The sequence below is a fragment of the Balaenoptera borealis genome, assembly GCF_965194805.1.
Source record: "Balaenoptera borealis genome assembly, chromosome: 6".
NCBI lineage: Eukaryota > Metazoa > Chordata > Mammalia > Artiodactyla > Balaenopteridae > Balaenoptera > Balaenoptera borealis.
In genome coordinates this window covers 48,239,615-48,264,243 of record NC_138863.1, presented here as the reverse complement: position 1 = coordinate 48,264,243, position 24,629 = coordinate 48,239,615, and the positions used below count along the sequence as shown (strand labels likewise).

General features: G+C 34.7%; 1 protein-coding gene across 1 annotated transcript in view; it reads left to right on the top strand.

Moving 5' to 3' along the window:
• The window catches only part of FSIP2 (fibrous sheath interacting protein 2), a gene marked incomplete at its 5' end in the record, with an annotated part of 129,851 nt that overhangs the window by 86,594 nt on the left and 18,628 nt on the right, over nt 1–24,629 (top strand). Inside the window, 3 exons of the mRNA XM_082397630.1 lie at nt 173–9,146; nt 11,007–20,485; nt 23,011–23,511. Of these exons, the coding sequence (XP_082253756.1) occupies nt 173–9,146; nt 11,007–20,485; nt 23,011–23,511 (18,954 nt within the window). The remainder of the gene's footprint in view (nt 1–172; nt 9,147–11,006; nt 20,486–23,010; nt 23,512–24,629) is intronic.

Below are 24,629 nucleotides of genomic sequence, written 5' to 3'. Positions count from 1 at the left end.
GAAATTAATTTGAAATTCTAAATAGATTTTCTTTCACTGTGTTCTTTTTATAATGATGATGGTATCAAGCTATGCATTGTTTGACATAAAAAATTAAATGTTATCCTCTGTCCCAGAATAGAGTAAGTTGTTAACATGATTTTCTTTTCATTCCTGCTTGCCTCTTTTCCAGGTAACTTCTGGGGAACTGAATAGCATAATTCAGAATATAATGACCTGGGTTGTGGCTACAGTGACCAGTATATTATACCCAGCCATCACAAAGTATGAAGAAAGGTTGAAAAATAATGCATACCCAGTGTCTGATGACTCCATCCTCTCTTCAGATAGTTCGAGTTTTTGTAGCACATGCAGTGAAGAGTTTACATATGGAAGCTACACATCTGCAACAACTAAAACATTTCAGGGAGAGCCCTGTTCACTTGCAGTTGACATATCAGTAAGGCGACCAGCCACACCTTCAAAACCACCATCTGCCCATGTGGAAAGAACAGTTGTGGGAAAAACATATCACATTAAAGGACAACCTACAACATCTGAACTAAAATATAATAAAACAAGCATGATATATACATACCCTAAGCTCAGAAGTTGTAAATCTGATAGTCACCTTCTAGCATCATTTGAAACGGGCACAAAAAAGTCAAAGGATGCTACCACTGAAACAGATGGCTTAGAGAGTCCATTGTTTTCTGATCAAAAAACAAAAGCCATGAATGAAATGAAGAATTTAAAGAATGTTTTTGTTAACTTTAAGTGTCGCTTAAAAGGGGAAACTGAATTGATTTTGGAAAGCATTTTTCAAGAAATAATGTCTGATTTAACACAGGGCATTCCTTCTATTTCTTCTGTTACTGCTGAAGTTTTTGTTGACCAAAGTGAGCCTGAAAAAGGAGACTTGGTTTCTAATGCTGATATCTGCTCAGTAGCTTCAGAGATCGTGGAAAATATGCTTGAGAAGCTACAGTCTGCAGTTGAGAAAAAATGTATCCAGATATTTTCACAAGAAGATTTGTCAGTCAACATTAAACCAAGCTTAACATCCAGTGGAGAATCTCTCACTCCATCATATGGAAAACCTTTAATAGATTCACTGCCTCATACTGTGGAACCCATGTGTGATATTGCAGAGGATATGGTGCATGCCATTTTAGAAAAGCTGATGACTCTTGCATCTTGCAAGCAATATGAACTTCCTCATCTTGAAGATGCAGCTAAACTTTCCTATCAGCAACATATGGCAGACCCAACATATATGCGCCTTATAAAAGCCAACAAAAAGAAATGTAGTCCTGAACTTGATGCAGCTAATTTAATTGTTAAAGAAGAAATACAAAATTTAATGTCAAATATTTTTTCCCAGTCCTCTTTGGTTGGCTATATAGAGGAAGCAATCAGCACGATACTAGGACATGTACAAACCGAACTTAATAATGAGAGACTTATTGCATCTGATGAAACAGTAGTACTCCTTAAGCTGCTCGATGATATCTTTACTCAGTTACATCAGGAACCAGTAAAAGCAGATAATCAAAAATGTAGACACTCTAGACTGAGAAGTCCTTCTGACACTGAAGTAAAGTACAGACTCACTGGCACTAGATTATCTAATGGTCCTGGGTCTGGAAGACCATTTCCACCTATTAATGTTCCTGGCATGGTCCTTTATTCTGAAGATGATAATGAAGAAATAGACAAAATTGTGGGAAATGTGCTTGATTCATCTTTTAAAGATGAAAAAGCAAAATCACAAGAACAGATTCCTGAGCATTGGTTTACAGAAAGAAACACTTGTCTTGAATACAAAAGAAATAGCAAACAACCTATAAGGCCTGCTTCTCCAAGAAGCAAAATTGCATTTCATGATCGGAAGTTAAAGACTGAGCTACCATTTTTTAAGAATAAAATTTTAAAGGAAAATCCCTGTTTAAATAAAGACATTTTGTTTTTCAGCCAAGATCAAAAGCATCAAATACACAAGGCTTCAGAAAACATAGTTAAAAGTATTTTAACGGAAATGCTCAAGGATGTATCTTCTATTCCTCCTGGTCACTTAGACAGTAAAACTGGCAAAGAAGCTTCAGTTCTTGTTTCAGAAAAACCTCAAGGACTGTCACATCAAGAATGGATGGACCAGATGTTTTCTGTGTCAGAAATTAGTGCAGTGGCTCAAGAAATAACAGATGCTGTATTAAATATACTTCATAAGGCAAGCTGCATTCCCAATACCACCAAAAGTTTCATTTCATCGTCAGTTCATCAAACTTCTCTAGAGAGTCCTGACACTCTCCACATGGTCAAAGAAGCACCAAATCAAAAGCCATTAAAAATATGGTTCAAGAGTGAAAAGAAAATGAAATATTTATCTTCACTCGATGTAGATCCTGCAAAGCCTTCCCTGTTAAAATCTGAAGAAAGTGAACCTAAGCCTATAGATGACATTACTGATAAGATCATTAATGCAGTTTTTAAAAGGCTGAAGTTATTTGTTTGTCTAAAATTGCAAATGGGCTTCAAACCTTCACTTGCAGAGCAATCTTCATTACAATCTCAACTTAGTACTTATACAACTAAAGTGGTAAACATTGTTTTGCATGCTATCCAGAATGAACTGGAACTCAATAAAAACCTAAATCTTAGGGAAACAGACCATACCAAATCCCTTACAGGTGAAGGATTTTTTACTGACACTGATAAATTAGAATCTCTTGTCTCAAATCTCAGTGATGACATTATGGCATCTCCATTATTAACTTGCATTTGTGAAATATTATCAAGTGGACATGCAGATCAAAGCAATATTTCACTCCCTTCAGATAATCCAAAGCCTATGACATCATGCAGATCTGATAATGTTCATAAAGGGAACATTTTGCCAAGTGGACAGGATAAGAAAACTTTTTACAAATTTTTAGCTACTCCATGTGCTCTCCATAGTGTCATTAGTGAAAAAGATCTCAAAGAGAATTCCAGATTGCAAGTGTTAGATAATATTGGGGAAACACTCTATGAAATGTTATGCAAGCTCATAGGAGCCCACCCTCACTGTCAACCATCTTGTAGTAACCTAAGCAGAGAGAAGACAAATGAGAATCAGCAAACAGCCACTGAAATGCAGTCTAATATTCAGCTCATTTCCACAACAATTTTGGAATATATCCTTGCAAAGTTATGTAGTGTTGACATGGATAGTAGTTCTGTAAGTTCAGGATTTAAAGCTGTCTCAGAGTCTCTTGATATTGACAGCCTATCATTTACTTCAATTATTGAGGAAATGGCCAAGTGCACTGACATAATCTCCAGCATAGTTTCCAGGATGGTTCAGAAGAGTAATAAAGAGATGACTAAAAGCAAGGAAAAATCTATTGCTCCTAAGTCTTCCAAAACAGGGAGCACAAAAGAAATTCATTCTAATAAACTGAAAGCTGTGGCTTCAGATATTCTTAATATGGTTTTTGCTAAACTAGAAGGGTTTGCCAATGGAAATTTAGAAACTCTGGGGGCTTCTATCAATGATGGAAATAAAAGAAGCAGTAAGATGGACTTGGAATGTGAAAGTCCCAGTGTTTTCACGGACACACATGAAGAACTATTGCAGTCTGCTTTATACACGCATGCAAAGAAGGTATCAAGTGCTATTTTGAAAGCTATTCAAACAGAATTAAATATGAACTCATTAGATTTGAGGACAAGTATGGAAGCACCACCACCTGACAAACAAATGCTCGAGAATATAGTCAGTTTAATTTTAGATGCAGTATCCTCAGATATGCTTAATGAAACTGAATCTGAAGAGAGAGGCATTCAAACTTATAGATACAGGCCAACCTTTGGAAATTTTCTTCCTGGTGGAGCTGAATCAGATTCATTTCTAGAAGATGCTGCAAATACAGAGAAAGAATTCATTGGAGAGAGAAGATCACTTAGAGAAGAAACTAAATCAGATTCTCTTCAACAATGTGTTCTAGAAAGAACCTTAAACAAAATTGAAGTGAAACTCAAAGAACCACAGAAATCTCCAATTGTTCCCATTATAAGAAATATTTTGAATGAAATTTTTCAAAGTGCTTTGGTCAGTCAATTAAATGTGCTTTCTCTCTCCCACTCCTATTTAAGTGGCATCCCTCACAATGTTGAAGAGACAATTGCTCAAACATCTGTTCAATTTATAGATAAAATGATGGTGTCTGAAGCAGATGTAACCATAGTGGCAGATGATGTTGTTAGAACTGTGTTTGATAAACTTTATTCAGCTGCTATGACAGGGAGAAATGCAAGTGAAAACAGGTATGAAACCATCACCTTTTCAACAAATGTTTCTTTTCATGAACACACCAGTGGAGGAGAAAAGCCCTCCATCACTGTGCCAAACAAGAATCCATATACTCTTCAGTCCAGATTCAGTGTTGACAAACAGGCTAAAGTAAACACAGTTGAAGATATTGTACAGACAATATTAACAAGTTTAGAAACTTTTGCTACTTCCAAAGTACAATCTCTCTTTTGTCCCCAGATCAACTTCACAGTTCCAATGGCTTTACCTATTCAGCAGGATAAGAGTACATTAAGCAAAGCATTATCAGCCAAAGATTTGTATTCTGATGATCAATTTTCCTGTTGCTCAGTGGATCATATTATGTCAGAAAAGACCAACTCATTATATCAAGTCTCTTTGAATAAATTAAATACATACGCAACAGAAGTGGCCAGAAAAATTTTACAAGGAATCAAACATGAATTAGATAAAGAAAGGGAAAATTCTTTCTTAACTCATAACATTGTGGTTTCTGAAAGTATTGCAAGTCAAATTGTTAACACAGTGTTAGATATTGTATCATCTAAAGGAAAATGTGACAAAAACAATTCTGACAAAGAGATTAATTCAGATCAGCAAGAAGGTATTATTGAAAAGCTGTTTATTAAGACTGAGTATCAAAAAGTACTTCAGTTTCAAATACAAGATACCATTGAAAGTATCTTATGTGATATTTATGAAAAACTACTGTATCAGAATAATCTCTCATTTGCCACACCCGCTTTGAAATGTAGCATAGCTGGCAAACATTCCAGAGCAAATTCTGAAATGTTCATTGAGGATGCAAATAAGATTCTTCCAAATTTTTCAGTTCCTAACTCAGATGTCATTTTGATATCCAATGATATAGTAGATATTGTTCTTCATAATCTCAGTTCTGCTGTCATACTTAGCATAAATTCAAAGGATCCTACTTCTACAAGATTGCCTCTGACCTTTTGTGATATGTTTCCAAAAGCAGAGTGTCAACAGCCTCTTCTTATGGAGTCAAAAATTGAAAGAAAAACAGAGCATTTTCCATCTTCAAAAAATCTGAAATCAGCTTATGCTAATGATACTCATATAACTATAGTAGAGAAAGAAGATCCCAAGAAATCTGTTCCTGACCCATGTGAGGAAAGTGCTGACTTCATTACTAAAACTATTTTCAATCGGTTAGAATCATTTGCCACAGAAAGAATGGATTTGTTAATTACTCTTGCTTTCCAGCCTAAAGAAAAGTCATTTCTGAGCCCAGAACTGGAAAACTGTAGACGAGATGACAGCATCTTTCGTGAATCAAGCCAGGTGGAATCAAATGTGAATATTCTGAAAATATCAAATGAAACTGTTCTCAGTGAAGAGCTCACAGATTTCACTTTTACCAGTTACAGAGAAAAACTTGGATCTACAATTCGTCTATCACAAGCTAGTCTTAAGGAATATGCTGACGTCATTGCCAGTGCCATTTTGAAGCTGATTAAAAATGACTTAGACCTCAAAATCCAAAAGATGCATCCATACCCAAACAACATTTCATTCCAAGAAATCACCACTGTGAGTGAAATTGTCAACAGTATCTTAAAGATTTTATATAATAAAAGATCTCTAAAGGAAATCAGTTTTTACTCAAAGGACAATCGTAACTTATTTTCACAACTAACTGCATCAAATGAAATATCACTGGGACAAAGAGCTCAGGAAACACACACCAAACTGTCTCTGTTTTCAAAGTATCCATTAGAACAAAACCAAATGGCATTGGAAAGGGAAAGCCAGAGAATTGTTCTAGAAGAAATATTTATGAAAAATGAAGAATCAAAACAAAAAGAAAGAACTGTATTATTCAGTGCAGTGAAAGAAGTTTTAAGTAAAGTGTGTCAAAGAGTAATGGAAATCATAGGTCATTTGCCTTCATTTAATGAAATCCCCCACTTTATGTCTAGCTCTAAAATTAAAACATTAGACATAACACAAAAAAACTTCTTTCAATCCCATATTAACAGTGTAGCAAGTGACATAATTGAAAGCGTTTTGGGGAAAATGTACTCTGTAGTTGTGACATCGTTATATGAAAGTAATAAAGTACAAGCAACTGACAAAAATATTTTACCAAAGAAATCATCATGCATCAGAGAAACTACACAAGCAGGAATAGGAAGTAATCTCACTAACTATATGCTACCACAGGTTTATCCTTATGTAGGCAGTCAAAATGTCTCTCTGTTGGAAAAAACTTTTTTACAATATTCACCATTAAAAGTGGGGAAGGATTTAGTCCAAATGGTTCTCAATAAGATCACAAATTTTGCCTCACTTTATCTAGAAGAGGCCCTGTCCCATAAAGGTTGTTCTGTTGAGTTGCAACCTCTAAGGCTACACACTTCTAAACTGAGCCCTAAGGGCAACCCTAAGCCAGGTTTTAAAACAAGTTTAAAAGCAAGATCAAAAGTTACTCCTTTGCCTAAATTTAGAGCAAAACCACACCTAGGACCTAGTCATACTAAGGCCAAAAGCAAGACTAAATTAGGTCCTAGAGAGAAGACTCCAAAAGACACCTGGTCCAAGACTGCCATTGGGCTGCCACACATCCTACCAACGGGAGATGCCAAAAACTTACTGGAAGTGAAGTTGCCTACTTCAGAACTAAAAATGTATGCCAAGGATATAATAAGTAATATCCTGAAAACAACTGTTAAAGAATTTGAAAAGGTGGTGCAAATTAGAGCAATGGTAAGTGATAAAGCTTTACCATCTGATCAAATCATGGCAGCAAATAAAATAGTTAGTATGGTTTTGCAAGGATTATATGCTACAAATAACCAAAATTTGGGTAATCCTATATTCTGTCATCTGGATGATCCCAAACTTTCACAGGGGAATATAGGTGCAGAGTCTCTTGCCAAACCACAAGCATGTTTTTACTTGGAAAATGTTTCTTCACAGTTAGAACAGATTTTTCCTAAAGAAGGTATATTTAAAAAAATGTTTGACAAATGGCAAGCAGAATCAAATGACATGGAAAATGAAAAATGTAAGCTCTTGATGATAGCTGAAAATGGTTTGACTGAAATTGCAATAAAAGCAAAAGAATTAGAATATTCTCTTTCACTTTTAAATTTGCCACATCTTGAGGATTGTGAAAACAGGTTTCATAGTTGTTTTAAGGGAGCTTCTATGAGAGCTGAAGACACCAAAGCACAAATTAATATGTTTGGAAAGGAAATTGTTGAAATGCTATTTGAAAAATTACAGCTGTGCTTTTTATCCCAAATGACCACCCCACGTGGTAAAGAAACTCCAGCAAGTAGGAAAGAACACATTACTACTAAAAGTAAATATGGTTTTCCAACCAAGGACATCCTCAGCAATGAACCAATATATAACACTAAAACCGAAGACCAAAGTCCTTTGGGCTCTAGCAACCAAATTATTCGAGAAATTGTAGAAAGGATTTTAAACCTGTTAGAGTCATTTGTAGACTTACAGTTTAAACATATCTCTAAATATGAGTTTTCTGAAGTAGCGAAAATGCCTGTAGAAAACCTTTTTCCTGTCCAACAGAGACTATTAAGCAAAAAGATGTTGCCAAAATTACAACCACTAAAAAAGGTTTCTGATGAATCCAAGTCAAGTACTGTTATTTCCAAGGAAAATGTACAGAATACCCTTCTACAGGTTCATTCGTTCCATTCAGAGTTACTTACATATGCCATTAATATTGTCAGCGACATGCTTGGTATAATTAAGAGCAAGCTGGACAAAGAAATAAGCCAAGCAGAACCATCTTCAATTAGCATATTGAAAGAAAATTTTGCAGCAAGTGAGATAATTGGTACACTGATGGACCAGTGTACTCATTTCAATGAGTCTCTGATCAAAAACCTTCCAAAGGAAAGTTTGTTCCAAGGAGTAGAAAATACCTACATTGTTAATCAGGTTGAATTAGCAACTAATACGAAAATGCCCATGTCAAAGTTAAAGGAAGTAAGATTCGGGAATCATCCTCCACAAAGCAGTGTACCAGGTTTAGGGTTTTATTCAGAGGAAGATAAGAAAAAAAGGTATAAGTCTTCATCAAATTTACCCTTATATTCCAGAGCCTCTGTAGAAGACACAATTAGAAGCTCAGAGCCAATGGAAAGGCCTGATTCAGAAAACATACCATCATGCTCTAGAAACAAAGTACAAGACTTTAGCCCAAAGGAATCTGACTTGGGCTATTTTGATCAAGCTATGAAAGGAAATGGCTCCCTCCCGGAAGGGAGTGTCTTACAAAAACTGTTAAAGAAAGCAAATGAATCCACAGAAACAGCATTACAGCAAGTCATGTCATTCACAGAAATGAGAAAAGGTGAAAATCCAAGAGTGTTTCATTATGAGATCTCCAAACCAGTTGTTGAGCCAAACCAAATTCAGACAACTGTCTCTCCACTCAAAATTTGTTTAGCCGCAGAAAATATTGTCAGTACTGTGCTGTCAAGCTACGGCTTTCCAAGTCAACCACACATTAACGAAAGCACAGAAACAATGAAACCATTTTTCATATCAAAGCAAAACCCTTTGTCTGTAATATATGGTCAAAAGAATGAGGAGAAAAGTTTGCTTAGAATGTGGGATAAAAGAATCAGTTGTATACCTGAAGAAGAAAACAAAAAACCTGAAGCCAGCAGGGGAGATTTTTCTTTAATGCAAAAATGGGAAAATAAGAGTTACCTGAAGATAAAGACTCTGAAGGAAGTTGAAGTCATTGCTTTTGCTGATCATGAACTGGGTCCAAATGAAATTCATTTGGTAGCAAGACATGTCACCACATCTGTGGTCACATATTTCAAGAACTTTGAAACTAGAGGTAAGCAAGAATGGGCATAATTTAGAAAAAAATAGATATATTTAAAAGTGGGCATAATTTAGAAAAAAATAGATATATTTAAAAGATCTCCTGTCCAAGAAGCTTCATTTACTGTTTTTCTGAAAACAGCCTTAGGAGGGTATTTAATTACTTCTTAATATATCAAGATACTAAAAAAAAAAAAAAAAAAAAAAAAAATTCATATGGTTTGAATCTGAAAAGGTCTGTCTCTCAATTTTCCATATCTGCAGATGAGAGAAAATGTGACTTTTTTAAAGCAGGGGATTTTGGTTGAACATGAGGTACGAGTTCCAAAGATCTTTTAAAGTTCTCATGCATGACTTCTTTATAATCATACCAAATGTACAGGTAACTGATTGAAGGTTGTGATTCAACTTTAACGTGTACAGTTGAAGTCGTTGCTATTATTAGTCACAGTTTATAAGAACAGTAGTGTTAAACATCTTATTTTGCTTGTATTCCAGTGTAATTAAATTCCTTTTAGGTATAATACTCTAAACATATATTTAAATATATATTTTCATTCCCTTTTAAAAAATGCTTATTTGTATATGTTAGAGGTTGAACCATATGTGATAGCTATTTTCATATGTGAAAACCTATTATTGGAAAGTTCATAAAATTCAATCTAATAATCTATTATAGCCTTGAACTGGATCAGTAATTCTAGTTGCCAATAATTAGTTGCTACATTACCAGTCCAGATACATCACTTGCCCATCATTCAAATTGCAGAACACATACTATCAGTCCTACCTACCTGCACAATGAGGCCATTTCCTATACTTAAAACTGGTATGATTTCAAGGTGGACAGTTGTGTGTCTGAAATTGCAAGCTTATAAGTAGAATTTCTTTAAGCACAGCCTAATTGAACTTAGAGAATAAGAAAAACAAAGCAAACAAGAGAAGATCCATGATTCCCTCCCATTGGTATTTGGCTCTTTCTATCACATCTCTTCTCTATTCCCAGACATGTCCGGGGCCTTCCAGCAATTTCACTCATGTTCCTTCCACATGGAGCACTCTTTCCTCCCTCCCTTCATCTCAACATGGCCAAAACCTGTCTAGCTGTCAAAGTTCAGCTTAAAGCCTCCCCTCTCCACTGAGTCTTGTCTGATTCCACATGCAGAGGTATAATAGGTTATTACATTCTGAGAAAGTTTTGTGAAAAAAAGAGTATGTAGCTCTGGCTACCACTCCAAGAAATCAGCCATACCAAGTAGGTATATGATTTGCAGTACTCTGTTGAATAGCAGAATATAGTCCTGTGCCTGGCTGGGTTGGCCCATCATCTTTGTGACAAACTAATCTAGGGGTTAAAGTCCTGCTGATGTTACAGTCCATCCCTAACCTTTCTGAAGTGAGCACACTTTTATTTCAGTCAAGTTGTTATTGCAACACAACTCTTTAGCTTCCTAAAAGTAATACAAAACATTATATGTTTGACTAAAAATATTTTTAAAATAATTATATGAAGTCTCTAGAGATCACTGCAGACATGTTAAGATGTAACACCACACTTGGAAATCATTTCTCTGCCCCAGGATTTCCAGCTTCTTCGAGCACCTTAACCCATCTAAGCAAGACAGGTATCAGCACTAGACTTAGAGATTTGAATTCTTCAGGGTTATTTTCTCAACTTTATGGCTAAAACTAAGATTCCACAGGTGGGAAAATAAGTATCTGAAGAAAACCCAATATCTTTCTTGACTAGATTTTTCTTTTTCTTTAGTGAGGTGTTCCAAAGGTGAAATTCATATGTAAATAACTACCAATATATAGAATTTTCCATATGTCCCTTAATGCATGCTAAAATGGTAATGTTTTCTTTTTTAAGTTTCCAGTGAGGAGGTGTCTGTTGTTTCCACACTGTCAAGAAAAAAATATGAATCAAAACAGCCTCTAAGAAGCATATACAATGATTCTTCGCTTTATCAATTTTGTGAACATCTCACTGAGTCTGTCATTTGCCATTTAATTTCAAGCATTTCTGATAGCACCACAGACAGCAGAGAAAAGGAGAAAGCTTCCCATGCAGTATTTAACACAATTATTTCAATTGATTCTCAAGTGTTTGAGAGTAGGTCAATTTCTGTTGGAGAACTTGCTTTAAGTATTTCTGAAATCATTGCTGAAATCCTTTTAAATAGTAACATCATAGAGAATGACACTGCACAGCAAATGTTTTCGTTAAAAAGAAAGTATATTTGCTGCCCAGGAGTAGCTGCTGCTGACTTTGATGATCTCTTTCAGGATCTCTTAATAGGTGTGATTCATGTACTGTCCAAAGAAATAGGGTTAAATCATCACCTGGAAAACAGTGGAAGAAATAGACCATTTTCCATGCTTAGAAGCAATAGTGTGCCCATTTGCAACAAAAAAAATACCATGCAAAGACAGAAAGCTTCCAGAGACTGGGAATTATCTACTCACAAAACTGATCATATCATTCAAAAAAATAAATTAAGTTATCTGGCCCATAAGTTAGATAGTCTGGCTGGTAGCTTAAAAACTCATGAAGCCAAAGAAGTAGTCAACAAAGTTTTCAGTATTGTTTTGGATTTATTTTTACCAGATGAACAGCCAGATGAGGCTATGGATGCTGATAAAAAAGCAAGAATATTTTTCTCATCATCAAATGATTGGCAATGTAATAACATACTTGGAAATAACTTAGGGCTCACCCCCAAATCAGTTTTCCTTCTCAATGTTGTGTGTGAGAAACTTATTAGAACACTTTTAGAAAAATGCACAAACTCTGTCTTTCTTGATAATAGCCCTCTTTCTGAAGAGATATCAGCAGAAGAATGTCAACTTTTTAAAATACTTCAAAGTGTACAAGATGAAGAATTTGATTATTGTAAGAGAATGATGGACTGTGAACAATTTCAAGGGGATTATATGTCAGACGTTTTGGAAAATCTGGCAGAAATGGATCAAGATTTACTGTCATCAGACTCTATTCTTACTGTTCTTTCCCACAGCTTGGTTAAATCATTGATGGATAAATTATGTCACAGTATACAACTCCCCCAAAGTCCACCTTTTGCAAACAAGCATTTGAAGTATGGAACGAGAGAAATACAGTCTAGTTTCATAGAAACAAAAAGGCCAGAGTTAACAGAATTAGGACAAGGTAAAGGTTCTTTAGGACTCACGAGTTATGATGGCAATGCTTTGACAGGACCCCTGAATAATCTCAGTGTAATTAACTCCAAAATACAAGCACCATTTGGCAAGAAGTATTCAGTAAATTTTGCTAATGTGTCACCTCTTAAAAGACAGGGAACAAAGGATATGGATACAACAGCCATCCATAATAAGCTATATCCAGGAGATGTGAATACGGGTGTTTATTCAGCCACATTTTTAGAGGACATAATTTCAGAACTGTTTTTTAACCTCTCTATTTCACTGTGGGGCAAAAATGAAAACATCACTGAAGCCCAGCTCAATGAGATGAATGCATTATTTGTCAACAATGTAGTGAATGAGTTTAATAAGGCAAGGGTCACTGTTTTACGGAATTCTGAAGAAAGGCTGTGTTTTCCACCAATCCATAAAGAAACTTTTAGTAGGATCGTTGACTCAGTTTATTATGATGTTTCACAGCAATATAAGTTGAAAGTGACCTGTGGTGGTAATCTGGCATGTGACAGTACTTCAATAGCAGAACAAATAACGAAAAGCATACTGTTAGAGATTTTGGACTACCAACTCCCATCTTGCTTCAAGGGAAAGCTCTTACATAATTCATACTACCCTCTCAACGCTGAAATTATATTACAGAAACTTCAAAACAACCTGAGAGAATTTACTTCCCAAGCTAGGTCTTCAGCAGGCTATAGCACCATGTTATCACACTCATTTTTAGAAGATATCATCAGAAGACTTTTATCTCAACTCATTCCTCCACCCAGTAAGGCGTCCTCTTTGGGAAAAAAATATTTCATGAGTTCAGATTTTAATGAAATATCTACCTGTATAATAAATAAGGTTATATCAGCCATTTCAAAACATAAAATTTGGTTCACTATATATGATAATCAATATCTATGTACAGGAAAAAACCTCCAGAAGATGGTGGATTCTGTTTATAGAAATATTATGCAAACAACTGACTCTCTTCTTTCAATACAGAAAAGTATAGTCAGCCGAAGCCCAATTATGGTTGACCAAATAGCCAGTTTTATTATCCAAGAGATTATTGAAAATCATCTTCAACCATTTTTGTGTGGAGAAGGTTTACCTCGTCCAAAGACTCCATCGGATACAATATCGAGTATGGTTAAACAGGTTCTCAGTGAAGTCATAGAGTCACACAGACCCCAGATATCATCACCCTCAGGTATTTACCCTAAGACATTTGTAGGGGAAATTGTTGCCAGACTTTTATCAAAAATTTTCAGTCCAAAGCATAACACTGAAATTGAGCTGGAAAACTTGACCCAAAAAATAGTAAACTCAGTAAATAACCATTTTGACAAAGCTAAAGTTCACATTCTATATGATGACAAAGAACAGTCTTACCCCTCTGTAGATACAGATATTGTGGATGAACTCGTCACCTCAGTTTATAGAAATGTTTTAAAACAGCATGGATTAGACCCTGAGGTTGATAAAGAGTCTGAAGACAGTGATATTTTTGTGGAAAAAATTACCAACTTAGTTGTAGCAGCTATTTCAGATTACCTTCTTCATCCATTGTTTTCTGGGGATTTGTCATCTTCTTCATATTTTATTTCAACAACTGAGAATATCATTCAAGATGTTCTTAGTAACATCAGTAGGTCTACCAAGCCAAGTCAGAGTTTATCTCCATATAACACCTTGCTGCCATACACATTTTTAGAAGACATGATCAGAATACTATTATCTAGAATTTTCCCTTCTGCATCTAGCATTGTTGCAAACAGAGAAACTCCAAAAGATAGATCAAAAGTTAATTTCAATGAAATTGCTTCAAATATAATCAGTGATATTAGGATGAAAATTTCCCAACATGAAATTCGATTTTCAAAAGATGAAGAAACCAAGTTTGTTTATTCAGAAGACAATGTTCAGCATCTTGTGGACTCAGTATTCAAAAATATTTCAAACTCTGAGTCTCAAGAATCAGTTGAGCAAAATATCACAAGCAGTAATGATGTTTTTATTGACAGAATAGCAGGTTTTATCATTAAACATATCTGTCAACAACATCTTCAGCCATTTGTGGACAGAAAGTCATTACCTTCTTCATCATATACATATTTTGGTGATGAGAAAAGGCAGTGGTTTTATGCCAGTGTTTATTCCTCAACTTTTTTGGAAGATGTGATTTCTGGGGTTTTAAGCAAGATATTCCACAGGGTGTTAGGCATTGTACAAACAAAATCAGTAACAGATTCAGAAGATGAACTGTTTGATAAAGCTGAAAAACTCATACAGTTCATAACAGAGGAATTCTCAAAAGCCCAAGTTAGCATTTTAGAGAATGCTGAGGAAAATTTATGTTTGCCTCCAGTGGAGAGAGATGTAGTCAAAAACATTATTGACATGGTGTACAGCAAAGTTGTGCAAGAATATGAAAGGGATATGATGCCTGATAAAGATTTTCTAAATGACACAAAGACACTGGCTGCAAGGATAACTAAAACCATCCTAGCCGAAACCTTTGATTTCCAAATTCATCCAAATCTTATAGAAAAGTTTCCATTTGGATCACAATCCAAACTTAGTACTGATATTTTGATAAAGAAAGTTCAATGTGACATTACTAAATCAAGATTCCAAAGACAGGCTTCAACAATATATACTACTATGTTATCACATACTCATTTGGAAAAAATTGTGTCTCAGCTTATATCTCAGATGAGTCCATTGGCCTCCAATACAGAACACCCAAATACTTCTCAATCAGACTTAAGTAATACAGTAATAAAACTGATAAATGAAATCATGTCAATAATTTCAAAACATTCAATATGTATTATTAAACATGGGAATGAAAAACATAGTATGATTTCAGAAAAAGATATCCAATCCATGGTTGATTCCATTTATGCTGATCTTTCCTATTCAAATATATACCAGTCTCTTACAAAAGATAAAAAAGGTATAAGTAATATACCTGTTTCAAAAATAGCAAGTTTTATAATAAAAGAAATCTTTAACCATCATCTTCAGTTATTTTTATCTGGAGATAAAACTCTCCTTTCAGCCGCAGTTGATCAAACTTATAAACAGAAAGTAGTAGATCCTAAACAAAAAGAGTTGTCTTTCATTGTGAATTCAGCTGTCTTTTTGGAGGAAGTAATTTCTGAACTTTTATGTAAACTTCTTTATGCATTCTCACATAATGTCTTGGCTGCTGAAAACCCAGATACAGTAAAAGACAAAATTACTGGCATTGTTACAACATTAGTAAAATCAATTGTTCTGGAGTTCACCACATCGGAGATTTTAGTTTCAGAAAACTTTGATGATGATATGTGTTTTTCAGAAGGATATAAAGAAATGGTTCAAAAAACAGTCAACCTAATTTATGAAAAAATATTAGATGAATATAAATCTCTGATTCAAATATATAGGGCTATACAAAGTGACACAGCTTGTTTTGGAAGAAAAATATATAATTTGCTTTTGGAAGAAATTTATGATTATCAGGTGCAGTCATTAGTTTCAGGAGAATTAGTATCTTCTTCCTACTCTTCCCCTCAAGCTGATAAAATCATCAGAAATGTGCTCAACGTCATCATGAGAGATAGCCATGCCTTGCCATTATGTATTACTGTGCTGTCACGTTCTCTTTTAGAAGACATGATTTACAAGCTTCTAGTGCATATCTTCCCTTCAACTGACACTGAAAGTGAACTACAAGAGGAAGAGGTTTCACCAGATTATAAGTTTGTGGATGCAGCATCAAAATTAACTGATGAAATTATCAAAGAAATTTCTGAACATGAGATCCGTCTTGCTATGGCAGAGGAGAACACAGAGAGTATGCAATTAGAAGTGATTGAGAATTTGGTTGACTCTATATGTAATAATATTTTGAAAAAATCTGAATTTCAAGCTGAAGTCCAGAAAGATGCAGACAAAAAAGGAGGCTCATTCCTCAGTAAAATAGCTGGTTTCATTATGAAGGAAATCATGGATCATCATCTGAGGCCATTTTTACATGGTGAAAAATCATCTTCCAATAACTTATCTAATTATGACCATGTCTCTGTACATACTAAACCTGGTAAAGAAAAGAGACAGCCTTCTCTATATTCAGCTACATTTTTGGAAGATGTAATTGTTGACCTTGTTCACAAGTTTTACTCTCTTTCAAGTATTACTGAAGATTCTAAGAAAAAAGAAACACCAGAGCCAGACATTGTGAGCTTGGCTATAAAATTTGCAAACTCTCTGATAGGAGAATTTAGGAAAAGTGAAATTAAAGTTCTACCAAATGCTGAAGAAATTTTTTCTTTTCCACCAATTGATAAAGAGACAGTTGATAAGATATCCAATTTTGTGTATGATCAGTTCATAGGAAAGTATGGATCTAATGCTATTCAGATGGATGATAAAAATAACATTGTTACAGAAATGATTGCTGCTTCAGCCCAGAAGGCCATCTCTGCTTTCAAGATTCAACCACTTTTTTCAGGAGACTGGTCTTCCACCTTCTATTCATTTCTAAATCCAGATAACATCACCCAAAGGGTTAAACACCTTCCACAGAAAACCTCTACACAGATAAACAGATGCTTAAAAGGGAACCAACTTACTTTACCAGAACACTCATATAAACACACATCTCTAATCTCAGACCAGAAAAATGTGTTGGATACTTTGGAAATAGATAGAGGTGCAATGAGTAAAAAGAAAAGTTTCAAAACTAAGGAGGCATCAATGAAAAAAGGTGACATCCAAGATCCAAAAGTTACCTCTGTAACTAGAATTATGAAAAGCAACATGGTTAACCTGTTATCAGGGTCAGCTGCAGATGTGGCAAATAAAAAGAAAGAGAATGAAAATAAAATGGGAATTCCAATTCAAAAATATAATGTATCAGAAGTTACTTCTCCAACTACTAGTGTGAAAAGTAAAGATAAACAGGAGCCGTATTTGAAGGGAACACTTAAAAATAGTGAAATTGAGAAGAAAAGCATATCACCTTCAAATAAGGAGGGGCAAGGTAAGGAGGTACACACACAATTTCTAGTAGCTACTGATGGTACAGAATGTGAAAAGGAAATACTTGGACCAGATTTTGCAATAGACATTGAGAAGAAGATTGACAAAACAAGAGAAAATTCATTAAAAAAAGACAAGCCCTTTCAGTTATCTTCTTTGACAACCAAAGCAAGAAATACAAAGACCACAATAGAGAAAACAGTTGCCCAAAAGCCAAACGATGAGGAGAGGAAAGACTCTCCAGCTCAAATAGATATAAAGGAAGGACAGTGCTCAGATTATGAATGTGTTCAAAATGTCACTGAAAATATTTATGATAATATCTTAGGAATATATCATTCTCAAGAATCAGCAGATTATTCAAAACGACAAAGTCTCCCAAGTTGTATATCACTGCCTCTAGTTCAAGAGGTTGGCGAGGATTTTGCACAGTCCATTTCAACAAAGGATTTATACCTGTCAATTAACAAAAATCTCCCTGCCAAAGAGAAAAAAGAAGAAAAAGAGAAAGCAAGAGAAATAGAAAAAGAGAGGGAGAAAGAGAAAGAGAGAGGGGACAAAAGAGAAAAAGAGAAAATAAAAGTTAAGGATATTAAAAAGGAACCTAGTAAATCTGACAGTCCTCAGTACCCACCAAAAAGTGAACCTGGAATTTTTCCTGCTAAATTTTTAGAAGATGTTATCACTGAAATGGTTAACAAATTGGTCTTTTCTTCCTCACCAGAAACACAAACATATGATAGATGTCAAAATGTAAGTGATGATGAAAATCAAGCTGAACTCTATGACACAGCTCTGAGACTTATTGATTCACTGTTGAAGGAGTTTTCAGATGCTCAAATTAAGGTATTTAGGCCAGATAAGGAAAATCAGTTTTTTCCACCTGTAGATAAAGTGTCATCAGTTCCTAAAGAACCTCCCAGGCATAAAGAATCAAATATAGATAAAGCACCATCCAACGTCAAGAAAATAACTGTGGATAATATGCATAAAATGACTGAAAAACCCTCTTTGAATAAGATACTTTTCCTAGATAAAATATCAATTGATAAAACATTGGTCAACAAAATTGTTCACTCCTCTGTGTGCAATATTTTGAAGGAATATAAATCTCAAGACTCCATTTGTAAGAATATAAAGAGTAATGGGGGAAATTTAGCAAGACAACTAACTAGTGCAGTGATAAGTGAAATTTTTCAATATAAGCTAAATTTGATATCGTGTGATGAGTTTCCACCTTCATCATGTTTGCCTCTGGAAACTAAGGATGTTGTTAAAAAGGTCCAAAAGGTGGTTCAAACAGCCAGCAAAGAATGTCAAACATCATCGCCATATACCATCATGCTGCCTCATGAATTCTTAGAAAATGTGATTTATGCTCTTTCATCTAAAATTTTCTCAACAGTATCCAACACTGAAGCAGAAACATTTGAGGACAACTGGTTCACAGAACTAGATTTCCTTCAAATGAAGTTATTAAGTACAGTTACAACAGAGATCTCCAAAAATGAAGATATGATTATACAGTATGTGGAATCCTTACATCCCAATGATGATGAAATTATTCAATTAGTGGTTCAGTCGCTCTATAATAATCTTTTGTCACAGTTTGGATCACAAGAGATTATACAAAATTGTGCAGCCAGTGGATGTAGAATTCTTTCAGAAACCATGGTTGACTTAATTCTACGAGAAGTGACTGGCAATCAGTTGCAGAACTACTTTTCTGGAGAGCTAACTCCATATCAGTGTGCAGAAGTTAACAATGTTGTTGAAAATATTCTTAAAGATGTTATCCAAACTGCTGATGTTCCCCAGCCTCAACCATCACATGCTCGTATACTGCCTTATAACATAATAGAAGAAATTGCTGTAAAATTTTTATCGAAGCTTTTATCTATGTTTCCGAAAGCAGATAATGAAAGACCCAAATCCCTAGAAACTGAAATTCAAAAAATTATCTCAAAAATATTAAATTCAATACAAGAATTTATCTCCAAAAGTAAGATTAAAGTTGTATCACCAGCAAAGGAATTGCCTACTGTACCTTTAGCTGACAATGAAACCGTTGAAAAAGTAGTTAATTCTGTTTATACCAGTATTTTAAAGCACTCTGGCTCACACATTTCTATATTTAAAGATTTAATGGGTAAGAGTAATATTCTCTCTGATATAATAGGTTTTTTATTGGTGAAAGAAATTTCCAATTCTAAATTTCAACCTCAAGTAGAGGAAGAATTATCAAGTTCAGAATTAGCTCTGGAAGCTGTCAAAATTATGGAAAAAGTGGTCAAAATGGTTGATGAATTTAAGTCCCAGGAAAAGTCTTCATCCAAAAAACGTTCTGTGTTAGATGCCACGTTTTTAGAGGAAGCATTGGCTTTGTTCTTGGCCAGAATAGTAAGGTTGCCAAGTGCCTCAAGCAAACATGCAAAAAACTTACCAAAGCCCGAGTTAAATAAAATTGCATCTCAACTGACAAAATCTGTGACGGCTGAAATTTCTAAGAGTAATATTAATCTTGTTGCTGCTGATTCTGAAGAACGCTTTTTAAATCCAGAAAGTATAGAAATGATTTCTCAGGTTATTGATTCTATTTATAGTAATGTACTACAACAACCTGGAACCCATAAAGATCTTTATTATGATATAAAAAGTACAAATGGAGTTTTCCCTAAAAAAGTGGCCAGTTTAATTATTAATGAAGTTTCAAATTTTCCCTTAGATACAGTTAGTCCAAAGTATTCAAATGCTGGTCTCTTCGGAGATCTAGACATTAACAGAATTGTTCAAAAGGCACAAAGGCATGCTAAAGTGATCCCTGACTTAGATAAAGAAGAGTCAAATAAAGATTCAATTGTAGAGGACTCTACAATTAAAATAGTTCCACATGTTGGGAATAAACCACTCAAAATAGATCCAAACATTATCTCAGAACATTTAGCAGTAATTTCTGTAAAAACTCAACCTCTTGAGAAACTTAAGGTGGAATGTTTAAAAAACACTGGACATAACATAGCAGAACTGAGAAGAGCATCAATAAGTAGAAGAAGTTATTCCTCAGACACATCTACTGTAGGACAGTTAAAGAGAGAAAGACGTACCTCACTGAATAAGACGGGACGACTCGATGTAAAACCCTTTGAGGTAAGTGAAAAAGCAATAGAAAAAAAAAAAGTGAGCCATGATTGTTCTGTGATTCCCTTCCTCAAATAGGTATATGGGAATGTATTTTTTGTTGTTGTTGTTATTGCCTAGCCCAATAGGAAAATTGGTTGCACAAATTCATTCGTATAGTTATATGACTTACTGGGACTTGCCATATCAGCTCTGTGGCTCACTCTAAAGGTCTCAGGCTAGTTTTCCTAAGACAATCAGTTTAAATGGGCTTTAAAAAAATAATGGGAATATAGGGACATACCCTTAACAGTAAAATCAGGCTAACTGAAATTATAATGATAAAACTATCTAAAATAGATTTCTCAAACCTAAGGCTCTACAGCGGTAATACTACTCTTTTTACTTTTAACAACATTCATCAACACACATCAGACTACGCTGATTACTACTACTCTATAAACTCTTAGGTTATACTTGTTTCTTATTATTTCACTTTAATTATATTAGCCTTTCTCAAGTTCTTCTATACTCTCAAGAAGTGTCAAGTTTCTTTCTTCTATCCTTGTTCTAGATTTAGCTGCTTTATTGCTGCCATATTTATGAACCTGTTTCCTCGTGCTTTAGTCCCTAGCTCTGCCCTGCAGCTCCATACTTAGGCCCCAAATATATTAAACTAATTGAGACTTTAAAATGACAAAATGATGTCCTTGTTACAAGGAAACTATACAGCTGAGGACAAAGGGTGGTCTGGCCAATAGTTACACTGATCTACTACACATTTTGATTTTTATCAGAGCCCCTTCTACTACTGATGGTATTCACTCATAAGAGGACTGAGTGTGCTTAGGGGTATAACCTGTGGCCTGGACAATGAGCAAAGTTTTATAGAACCATTCTCCCTGGAGTATAAACTTGAAGTAAATTTTCTCCAGCACTATCCTGCAACCCATTGAACTAGGTCTCAGGGCTGTTAAATATGTTAATTGGCACTTTGTGTTTTCATACTCAAATACTGAGATTATTATGGGCTGACATACTAATTTAATCTTCTTTTCCCTAAGTTTTTTGAACCAGATGACAGTCCTTTCAAACTCTAAAATTTATCCTTCCACATGGATTCTCATCGTTTGCATTAGCGTATTATTTGGTAGTTTTCATTCATACATAAGTAACCCCTTAGGAGTAAAATTTGTTGAACAGACTACAGAATAACATTAGTCAAAAGCAGTTTTTAATTACCTGTAGAATTGTCTGTCACAAATCTTACTCGTAGTTACCAGTTCTCTTTCATTAAGTCATTTATAGACCACAGGAAAGCAGGATGGGAATATTTAAACCAAAAGAATTACCACTGTCCTCTTAAGGGGAAGAAAATCCATCCTCAAAATAAAACACAAAGAAGCAGACCTAGACAACTCTGAAAAGACATATGATTTGTACCAATCTGAGTATCAATCTCCTGCATAGGGACAAGAGAAGAAGCTAAAGAACAGTAGATTAGATCAGCAAACCTAGACACTTGTTGGCCTCACCCAAGGGCTTTATTTTCTGTTTTGAGATACCATAAATTCCCAACACACTACACATGTACATATGAAAACCATATATAGTCACAAATTCCAAAGCCATATAGAACGATTTTGGATTTTATAAACCACTGGTCCCCTCCACTAACACAGAAAATCAAAACTGATTGGTTTTAAATTCTTAAGGAGGCTGTTTCTATATTTTGTTTCCACAGAAGATATTATTTTAGGGCACCAATATCTGAAAAACTGGCTTACAGTGTTACACAGGGATGTTGAGGTCTAGAAGTATTAACTCAAAACAATTTGGAGGTTCTGTGGCATCATCAAAGGCTACTGAAATGTGGAAGTTCTGTTATTTAATTGTAACTGTCTTTTATCTGTCTTAAGACATTGAAAATGGAAAGTGAGATTTGACTAGGGAGGTGAGAAAAAAATGAAGATTTATATGTTTTCAAGATTCTTTTGGAAAATATATCCAAAGGATCAGGGGTGGAATGATAGGGATTAAAGAGTCAAAGACCTTCACAATCTTGGTTATTCATCATTTTTAAAAGTCAAGATCAGATAATACCTTGCTTTCTTGTTGAAAATATGTACATTTCAGTTTCTCTATGATAACTCATCTACAATTTTAGAAAAATATATTATCATGTCTACTTCTGTCACAAACTTTCAAAGTAACCGAAAAACAAAAAAGTAAATATGATGCAACAAAATATGAAGTTTAACCAAAAAAAGAAGAAAAAGAGCCTATTTTAGTCCTTCCTTTAAACTCTGGAGTAAATTATGGTAGATTAATAAAATAACCTCTGAAGGTAAAAGAAATGATAGATACCAACAAATATTTCTTACAAATTTCATGTTTGTTTTTTAAAATATTACTAATGTAAGCATGGCATCTGAAGATAATACTACTTTAACATTGAAACTAGAAACCATACTAAAATAGCTGTATTATAATAGAATCACAGGAAAAGTGATTGAGGCATTTGTTTTTGATATTCATTATACCTTCAATTCCAGGCTGTTTGCAGAAATTCATTTCAGAATATAAGAAAGCCGGATATCACCAAGGTGGAGCTTTTAAAAGATGTTCAGAACAAAAAAGAACTTATCCTTCGGTTAGTAGCTCATGATATTGATCAAGAAGTTTCAGAAAGTACCATAGAAGAGGAACTAATGTCTGATGAAGATGAAGTTGTTTTAAGAGAGATTGTACAAGAAGAACACTTAGGAGAAAAAGTTGAAGATCAAGTGAAAGAAGCCACAAAGCCAGTAGAAACCAAAGTTGTTTCTCCCAAGCCAACACGAAGCACAAGTAGCCTGAAAAAGAATTTTTCACTAAGCAAATGTTGTCAGCCCACATCCAATGCAAATGTTGAAAATACTGAAGCAACCTCAAATCATGTAATAGAACCGAAGGAGGGACAAGTTAAAAGAACTGTTGATAAACTTGACATGGCCACCTGCTCAAGAACCTTGACTGAAACAGATTCTATTCGGGAGGAAAAGCCACAGAGGAAGGTGAGTGAGAAATATGACTGTCAATAACCAGATATCTATGGAAAGAGTAGAGATCTTCAGAAATTCTGTCCAAGAATGTACCTTAATTGGGCAGAAAAATATACTAAAATGGTTCCAGATAGTCTCTTCCTTAGTCTGGCAACATTTACAGTATGAGAGAAATAACTAACAGATGAAGCCATAAAACACAATTGAGGGAAAGCAGGTAATGCAAAGAGACATATATTAGTTAGAAGTCCAGGGATAACAGAAAATGGAAGCTATTTAAGAGAAATGCAAGCTAATTATTTACATCTATCTTTTAATAGATTCCGGCCCTTTTGTATTTTGGCTGATAAATACCTTTTGAGCAGGTAGGGCGGGACCAGAAAATAGGCCAAGGTAGGAAGAGGTAAAAAAGAATCCACACGAATTCAGATTGTCTGAGTTTGAATCTTGACTCTCACTTTAATAGATATATATATCTTTTGGGCAGTTACATAGCCAACTTTTTCCTTACAAGTTACTTAGCCAACTTGCCCAAAGTTAACAAGTTAATCAAAATATTTTAAATATCACCCTTGCAATCAGCCCATAAACTCCACTCTCGTCATGGGGAACAGCTCTTGTCCCTAATACCATACCCCTCACATAACATAATGGTCTAGACTTCAGTGACCCTTTGGGTGGTTCCTGTCTAAAAAATCCACACCAAAACATGTCTTGGAAAAGTGTATATGATACAGGATTTCCTGATGAGACAATTCTATTGATTATCCATTTGACATTATTCCTAGGTTAACACAAAAGCTGAGATGAACCAGAGAAAAAGAACAGAGATACAGCTCTTCAATTCAGAAGTTTCCCAGGTAAATCATCTTAACACATACTCTGACCTATTTGTTGGGAATCTATGTGTGATTACATGACCAAATGCAGTCTGCAGAATAGTTTTCTTGAGCCTCATACTCAGAAATGCTGGCTTCATAGATAACTAAAGAATTGTTATAACAATACCAAAAGTCAAAATGGATTTCATATAATGGATTACTGTTCATATACAATAATCCCAATAATAGTAGTCTGTTTTTTCAAGATTCTAATAGACATAACAGTTAAGGTATTCTTACAAAAGTTAT